General features: G+C 37.8%; 1 protein-coding gene across 1 annotated transcript in view; it reads right to left on the bottom strand.

Moving 5' to 3' along the window:
- Positions 1-1,035: 1,035 nt before the first annotated feature.
- Positions 1,036-8,944, bottom strand: part of CLIC4 (chloride intracellular channel 4) — an 80,176-nt gene continuing 72,267 nt past the window's right edge. The window contains exons 5-6 of the mRNA XM_047792596.1: positions 2,163-2,344; positions 1,036-1,216 (exon numbers count right to left, since the gene is read on the bottom strand). Of these exons, the coding sequence (XP_047648552.1) occupies positions 1,052-1,216; positions 2,163-2,344 (347 nt within the window). The 3' untranslated portion in view covers positions 1,036-1,051. The remainder of the gene's footprint in view (positions 1,217-2,162; positions 2,345-8,944) is intronic.

Below are 8,944 nucleotides of genomic sequence, written 5' to 3'. Positions count from 1 at the left end.
AGATTACCCACATTAAATATGCTTTAGAAACAAAATTCTACTTGATATTTTGACAAACCCACGCTACATTCCTTAGATTAATTTTTACATTACTAATCACTGTACTGCTGTAGCTAAATCAACTAAATATCATTTTATGTAGTGTTGCTCAAAAGATCTACATACAGCGAGGCCTATGCTTACCTAAAAAAAGGGAGCTTTTTTTAAAATAAGAGAAGAAAGCAATAATGTTCCAAATGAATGGCACTAGGCAATATACATATAACCAGTAACACATTTAGACAGAGAATATCAGGTGCCCGTTGGTTTCTCTTATGTGGATAAAATACTTGAGGAAGATCTTGAAAATATCTTTCCTCCTTCTAAACTTTTAGCTTCCACATAGTGTCAGATGTTCTAACCGGTATGAAAGACAAATGCTTTTAGGCAAAAGTAAAAATCCTATCCAAAGAAAAATAGCAAAATCTATAGTGACTTTCTGTAGATGCTCTCTCTGGTGGTAACATCCCCTCGCACATATCCAGGATAGACAAAATTGAAACAGAATATTTTGATACAGTAGCAATCCTTTCATATACTCTTACTAAATATTATAAAATTTCAAAAATACATAAATATTTCTTGTACCGTGCATTATGCACCAGTTTGGGCCTGACTGATGAGGTCATGGCTACTATTTTAATAGTTAAACAGTGCACCCCAAAAGTTCTGCCATCTATACCAGCAAATGGACACAGTGGTGAGGGCTCTGGAGAGATGCCAAACTACCTTTAAAGTGAAAAGTTTATGACGGAGTGTCCCCAAATTAGAGGAGAGGGGGACCCAGGGTCGGGGAGGTAGGCAGGGTAAAAGAATTTTAAATAATACTGCTTAGGAGTATACATTTAAAGACAGCTACTATACCTTGTCTATCCCCCTTAGCCTAATCTGGAATAACTGCATGTTCGTGCAAAATAAAATCTCTACTTTATAAGAAGAGGAGCAGTCTGTTAGGAAAAGCATTTTCTTAGTCAGGGGAAGATGTGGAGACATTGCTCTCATAAGTGCTATTTTATTTGGTAAGTCTTTTGGCTACATCACTATATGCTATTTCAACCTCCTTATCGCTGGGGCAGGTATTGGTAAATTCATCCCTACTATAAGCATTGGTTAAGTATCTCCAGATGCCAGTCATTCCTTTTGGAATATCAAAGTTGCGATATTTTTTGGCCACCACCTGAAATAAAAAGAGATCAAAGGTTAACATTTATATTCCATGTCTTATAAGCCAGACAAATCTCTGATTTTAAGGCAAATTAATTCTGTGAATCTCTGAGAACTGCTTCCACTTGAAAAAAGTCACCTTCAGTCTAAAAAGACTTTTTTTTTTTTTTTTTTAATTATGCACCTGTGGCATATGGAAGTTCTCTGGCCAGGGACTGAATCCAAGCTGCAGCTGCAACAACACAGGATCCTTTAATCCACTGCACCAGACTGGAGATAGAACCTGCACCTCTGCAGGAATCCCAGCTGCTGCAGCTGGATTCTTAACCAAATGCACCACAGCAAGAACTCAAACGAGACTTTTAAATAATAAGAACTGTAAACTACACCAGAGATTCAGAAGTGTGAAAGTGACTGCTAATGTCTGCCTTGGCCATCCAGAGAAAGAGCCAAGTGTAATCAATGGATACTTTAAAACATGCACACTAGTTTAGATCTATGTTTTTCTTGACCTCTATTGCACAACTATCCTATTTAGCACAGTGTTTCACACAATAAATGCTCAATAAATATTTTCTGCCTTGAATAGAAAAAGCCAGTGAGCACAGGACAAAGTTAGATGATATAAATCAGGGTAGCAAACAATTCAAAGTTCCCTGGTACATCTTTGAATTTTTATGCAGTCACAGAAAAATATATATATATAATATTTCTATTTCTCATATGCCTCAATTTTAAGACCCAGTTTTCCACTTAATTAACCTAGATAGCAACTATTGCCTAGATAGCATTAAGTTACACTACTATTGCCTAGATAGCATTAAGTTACACTATTTGGGGGTGGGAGGTCTAAACAGTGTGTGTCAGAAGATTAGCAAAGTTTCATGCACAGAGAAAGTACGATCTTATAAAGAGATACGAGGTATCAGAACAGTGTGACCCCCACACCGCAGGCCTACCTTGACGATATGAAGTTTGGGTAGCAGGTTGCAATCAGCTAGTGTCATTTCATTGCCATCCAGAAATTTCCGTGTGGAAAACTTAATGTCCTCCATACTATTCTCATCAATTTCATCAGGGAGGGGAGAATTCAGATATTCATCCAGCTTCTGCAGTGTTTTCAAGAGACCCCTCTCCAATGCTGAAAGAAAGATGTAAATACTTATAAAGAAAACCACCCAAGTCCCAAAGTAGAAGCATTACTCCTTCAGCCAATAAGTGTTCAGTAAATGCTTGTCTGACACTAAGCACTGGTGAGCAAAACAGAAAAGGTTCCTGCTCTCCTGAGCTTATTTACATGGGGAAGAGAGGCAAGACACATTTATAGATAAAATTTTATTTTATTCTTTTATAGATAAAATTTTAGGTAAATATAAAAACAATCTTCAAATAGCGGTATCCATAAAAAATTTGTTAATAACTAAATGCCCTATAGATGAACATATTATGGCCCAACACAGCTGATGTTTAAACTTGGAAAAAAAAATGTGTGAGAAAAGGCGAACCTATTATTTCAGACCTAGGGAAGAAACTCTTGCTGACAGACAGAGATTCCCACTCTCAATTTTAAGTCCTGCTCCCATAAAAACATTTGGATTACCATGAAATGTGTTAAGAAACTCCAATCCAGGTGATCCAAGAAGAGAAGCCTGGAGTTTCTACACTGCCTTATAATACACAAGAAGCCAAAGATACCACTATCTTATAACAACATGGAAACAAAGAGCTCAGATTAGAGGGCTCAATTTAAAATACTGAAGTGGAGGCCTCTTTGGCAAAACAGATTAAGATGCAGTACTTGTTCTGATTCAGAAAGAAGTACCAGAGATGAAGCCACCCTTGTATATCTGGAAAGTCAAGGTTAGCGAACCTCAGCAAAGGGGGTGGGGGTGGGGGTACCCTTAGAAAGGAATATGGAATAAGAGATAGATCTTCCTTTATCCCATCTTATCCTTCCTTTATCTTCTCAATCCATCATCACCTCCCACTCTCAGAATAGATGAGTTTACTCTGATGATTACAGCACCTGGCCATAAAAGAAAGTTAAATCTCACAAGGTGACACTCCATATTAGTTGTCAGTTTGAATAAAGCTGGATCCATTACAGAATAAGACAAAAAAAATTTTACATGTTGTATATCAGATATTTCATCAGCAACATAAATGTCCTCTTCTTCCAAACTGCTCCCACCCACTCTTCCCTTGGTCCCTTCAAAGCAGTCCAGACAGTAGATGGGAGTCTCGGCTAAGTAGGCGGCTGCAGGCATAAAAAGGATTTTAGAACATTTAGGAGCTAAAAACCGACAGAAATTGGAAACCAATTGAATATGGAAAAAGGATAGACTTATTGAACAAAACATAGATTTAGGCCCTACTACATGCCAAGTTTTGTTCTAAGCATCGTTAAATCCACCATTGAATAAAACATAACAGGTCTCTACTCTCAAGAGTTTATATTTGGGGGAATGGAAGTCGTATAGAGAAGCTGATCGACAAAAGATTTCCAGACGCTGAGACAAGTACCTCCCTGGAGGAGAGGCAGATGCAGGGGATGTGGAGATGAGTTCACCTTAACAAGGTGTCTGTAAAACACCTGAGCAGAGATGTCCGAGGACATCAGTTCTAGTCTGGAATAGACGGGCCGGGGCAATATATGTGTGAATTCTGAGAACGTTAAATAAACGCCAAAGCCATGGAAATGAAGGAGAAACAGAGGGCTCAGGAGAGAACCCTGAGGAACATCGCTGCTGGTGGTCTGTGAAGCAGATGATACAATTTCATTGTTACTTGGCATTTCATTATATGATCATATAATATGTATCCATTCTACTGCTAATGAAGTTTGCGTTGTTTGCTCTTTGGGGCTTATGACTAATTATCCAACATTTTCATGAAGATCTTTTGATGTACATCTATTCATATTCCAACCAAAACTGGAGCTATGGGCGAGATATCTCACACCTGTTAGAAGAGTCATTATCAGAAAGACAAAAAATAACAAGTGTTGGCAAGGATGTGGAGAAACACTGTTGATGAGGATGTAAACCAGTGCAGCCACTATGGAAAACAGTATGGAGGTCCTTCAAAAAAATTAAAAATAGAACTACCACATGATCCAGCAATTCCACTTCTGAGTATTCATCCAATATGGAAACCACCTATGTGTCCATTGACAAACGAATGAATAAAGAAAATGTGTTAAATATATATAAATATACATATATACACACACACATCAACACATATGTACAATGGAATATTATTAAGTTACCAAAAAAAGAATGAATCTTCTCATTTGCAACAACGTGGATGGACCTTGAGGGCATTATGCTAAGTGAAATAAATCAAAGAAAGAAAGATAAATACCATATGATCTCACGTAGACCCTTTAAAAAAAAGCTCATAGATGCAGAGAACAAATTTGTGACTGCCAGAGGCAGCAGGGGGTGGGGTAGGGAGCGAAATGGATAAAGTCGAAATTCATAAAATTCCAGTTATAAAATAAATAAGTCATGGGGATGTAATACACACAGCAAGACAACTACCGTTAATACTACAGTATTGTATATTTGAAAGTTGCTTAGTAAATACTAAAAGTTCTCATCACAAGAAAAAAATTTTTAGTTCCCGTCATGGCTCAGCAGTTAACGAATCTGATTAGCATCCATGAGAACGCAAGTTCAATCCCTACCCTTGCTCAGTGGGTTAAGGATGCTATGTTGCTGTGGTGCAGGCCGGCAGCTACAGCTCCAATTTCAACCCCCTAGTCTGGGACCCCTCAAATGCCATGGGTGCAGCCCTAGGAAGCAAAAAAGAAAAAGATTTTTGTATTTATGTTGGTTAAGTACATTTACTGTGGTGATCGCATCATATAAAAATATCAAATATTATGTTGTATACCTGAAACTGCTATAATGTATGTCAATTTTACCCTCAATCAAAATTTTTTTTTCAAAAAAATCTCTTTTTTCAAGTTTTTTAAATGATGTTGTGGGTAATAGGGTATGCATGTGTTCAAGTTTAGTAGAAAGTGATTAATTTTCCAAGAGCAGCACAACAAACAGCAGAGTATGGTCATTCCAGTTACTGCACATCTTCAACAACACTTGGAATTGTTAGTTTCTCTAATTTAAACCATTTCTGGGGGATGACAAATTAGGTATAACATCTTTTCATATTTATTGACTACTTGGACATCTTCTATTTGCAAAGTGCTATTTGCTCATTTTTCTACTGGACTCTTTATTGATTTGAAGAGTTTTTTAATACACTATGGATACAAATCCTTATGGTTATGGGTATTATACATACCTTCTCCCTTTTCACTCCCTTACTGGTAACTTTTGATGAACATAACTACCTAATGTAGTCCAATTTATTAATTTTTTTTCTTTTATGATCAGTACTTTGTGTCCAGTTTAAGAAATCTTATCTACCCCAAATTATATTTTCCATCATATTCTAGAAGATAACATTATTTACCATTCACAGTTATACCTACTACCCACTTAGAACTGATTTCTGTATATGGTGTGAGATAGATATTTTCTTGACTCCATACAGTTTCACTGTCCTGGTTATCCCTCTGTAAGTACCACACTGTTTTAACTATTGTGCCTTTTTAATAAATCCTAATAAGTTTTAAACACGTCTTTCTTCAAGATCATGCAGACTATTCTCGGCTTCTTACATTTCCCTAACACATTTCAGACTTACCACGTTAATTTACACACACACAAACAAAACCTGTTAGACTTTCAAATGATCTACAGATTGAACTTTATCCCAATGGGAGAACCAGCATTTTTATGATCTCAGGTCTCTCAATCTATAAATACCTTTTATTTCTTTTTAAAAATTTCTTTTGGAGTTCCACTGTGGCTCAGCGGGTTACAAACCCACCTAGCATCCATGAGGATGCAGATTTGATCCCTGGCCTCACTCAGTGGGTTAAGGATCCAGCATTGCTGTGAGCTGTGGTGTAGGCCAGCAGCTGCAGCTCCAATTCAAGCCCTCACATGGGAACTTCCACATGCCCCAGATAAGGCCTTAAAAAGCAAAAAAGAAAAAAAAATTTTCTCTCAATGTTTTATGTTTTCATTGTGGAGGCTGTGCCCATCTTTTGTTAGATTTATTCCTAAATATCTGACATTTTTAGTGGTATAAATATTTTCATCACATCTTCTATTGTTTGTTGCTAGCATGAGCAAATACAACTGATGTTTAATATACCCTCATATGCAACAACCTTGCTCAGTCAACTTTTTTTCCGGTTTATCTGTAGATTAGTTTGTATTTTTTACAAAATTATATTAAGAATAATGACAGATTTATTCCTTCTTTTACAAGTCTCACATCTTTCAATTCTTTTTCTTGCCTATTGTACTGGCCAAGACCTCCAGCACAATCCTGTAAACAGAAGTAATGACAGTGAGCATCCTTCTAGTTCCACTACTTCCCATTAAGTATGATGCTTTCTATAGCTTTTTTTGGTAGATTCTCTGTCAGATTAAGGAAATTCCTCCCTCTATCTAGTTTGTAAAAACTTTTTAAAGATAATAACCATTGGTGTTTCCACTGTGGCTCAAGAGAAACAAATCTCACTAGTATCCATGAGGACGCAGGTTCCATCCCTGGCCTCGCTCAGTAGGTTAAAGGATCCAGTGCAGCCATGAGCTGTGGTGTAGGTCACAGACATGGTTTGGATATGGCGTTGCTGTGGCTATAGCGTAGGCCGGCCACCTACAGCTCCGATTCGACCCATAGCCTGGGAAGCTCCATATGCCACAGGTTCAGCCCTAAAAAGCAAAAAGACTAAATAAATAAATAAATAACAACCATCATTCTAATCATAAGTATAGAATTTTATCAAGTACTTTTTTCTACTATATCCATTGAAATTATCATATAATTTTTCTCCTTTATTCTATTATTGCAACAATTTAAACAGATTTCGAGGAGGTCCTATCATGGCTCAGTGGCTAACGAACCAGACTAGCATCTGTTAGGACCTGGGTTCAATCCCTGGCCTTGCTCAGTGGGTTAAGGATCTAGTGTTGCCGTGAACTGTGGTGTAGGTCACAGACATGGCTCCGATCCCGAGTTGCTGTGGCCCTGGCATAGGTCGGCGGCTACAGCTCTGATTCAACCCCAGCCCAGGAACCTCCAATGCCGAGGATGAGACCCTAAAAATAAAAAATAAACAGATTTCCAAGGAAGTTCCCATGTGGCTCAGTGGGTTAAGGATCTGGCACTGTCACTGGAGTGGCTCAGGTCACAGCTGTGGCATGGGTTTGAAACTTGGTCCAAGAACTTTCTCATGCCATGCCATGAGTATGGCCAAAAAAAAGAATTCCAGGGAGTTCCCATTGTGGCTCAGCATTAATGAATCTGAGTAATCTGACTAATATCCCTGAGAATGTGAGTTTGATCCCTGACCTTGCTCAGTGGGTTAAGGATCCGGTGTTGCTGTGAGCTGTAGTGTAGGCCACAGACACAGCTCAGATCCCAAGTTGCTATGGCTGTGGTGTAGGCCAGCAGCTGCAGTTCCAATTTGACCCCTAGCCTGGGAACTTCCATATGCCGCAGGAAGTGGCCCTAAAAAGGCTGTGGCCCTGAAAAGCAAAACAAACAAACAAACCCCCCAAATTTCAAACACTTCAATAATCTCTCATTCCTGAGTTAAACCCAACTTTGTTGTGGTTCCTTATCTTTTTTCTTATTGCTAGATTGGATATATTTTGTTTTAGAGTTTCACATCTACGTTTGAGAGCGACTGGCCCAAAATGTCCTTTCTTTTGATGTTCTTTTGTGTGGTTTGACCTCAGAAAGCAAGTTGGGAAGTATTTCCTCTTTCCCGTTCCCTGGTAGGGGTATATGCAAGACTGATGTTATTTTATTCCCAAAAGCTTAGAGGAGTCCATCAGTGAAGCTATCTGGATCTGGAGCGTTTTTGTGAAATGGTTTTTAATTATAGATAGAAGACTATTCACATTTTAAATCCCTTCTTGTAACAATTTTGTTGCAAGTACTTTCTGCAAATTTATTCAACAGTATTTTCAAACTTAGGAGCATAAAATTTTTCATATTTCCTAAAAATCATATAAATGTAAGGTCTGTAGTAATCCCCTTTTATGCCCAATATTGGTTACTGCTGCCTTCTCTCATTTTTCTTGATTTTTCTTGTAAAGAATTTATCAATTTTCATCAGACTTTTCAAAAAACTAACTTTTAGTTTTGCTGATCCTTCATGTTCATTTTGTATTTCATGACATTCTGTTCTTCTGTATTTCCTTCCTTCTACCTTCGTGGGTTTAATTTCCTGATCATTTTCTAACTAAACCCTTGAGATGGATACTTTAAGGTTACCAATTTTTAACCCCCTTTTTTTCCTAATATTTTTATTTAGACCTATAAATTTTAAACATGTTGTCTAAATCATCTTATACTTCTCCAACCACAATTTATTAAGAAATGCACTGCTTAATTTCTAAACACATGGAAATTTCCTAATTGTACTTTTGTTACTGATATCTAACCTGTTTTCTTTCTTTCTTTTTTCTTTTTTTTTGGTTTTTGTCTATTTTAGGGCCACATCCAAGGCATATGGAGGTTCCCACGCTAGGGGTCCAATCAGAGCTATAGCTGCCAGCCTACACCACAGCTCACGGCAATGCCTGACCCTTAACTCACTGAGCGAGGCCAGGAATGGAACCCACGTCCTCATGGATACAAGTCAGGT

The sequence above is a fragment of the Phacochoerus africanus genome, chromosome 8, assembly GCF_016906955.1.
Source record: "Phacochoerus africanus isolate WHEZ1 chromosome 8, ROS_Pafr_v1, whole genome shotgun sequence".
NCBI classification, from domain to species: Eukaryota; Metazoa; Chordata; class Mammalia; order Artiodactyla; family Suidae; genus Phacochoerus; species Phacochoerus africanus.
The sequence above is the reverse complement of the archived record's forward strand: the minus strand, read 5'-3'. Positions and strand labels throughout refer to the sequence as shown.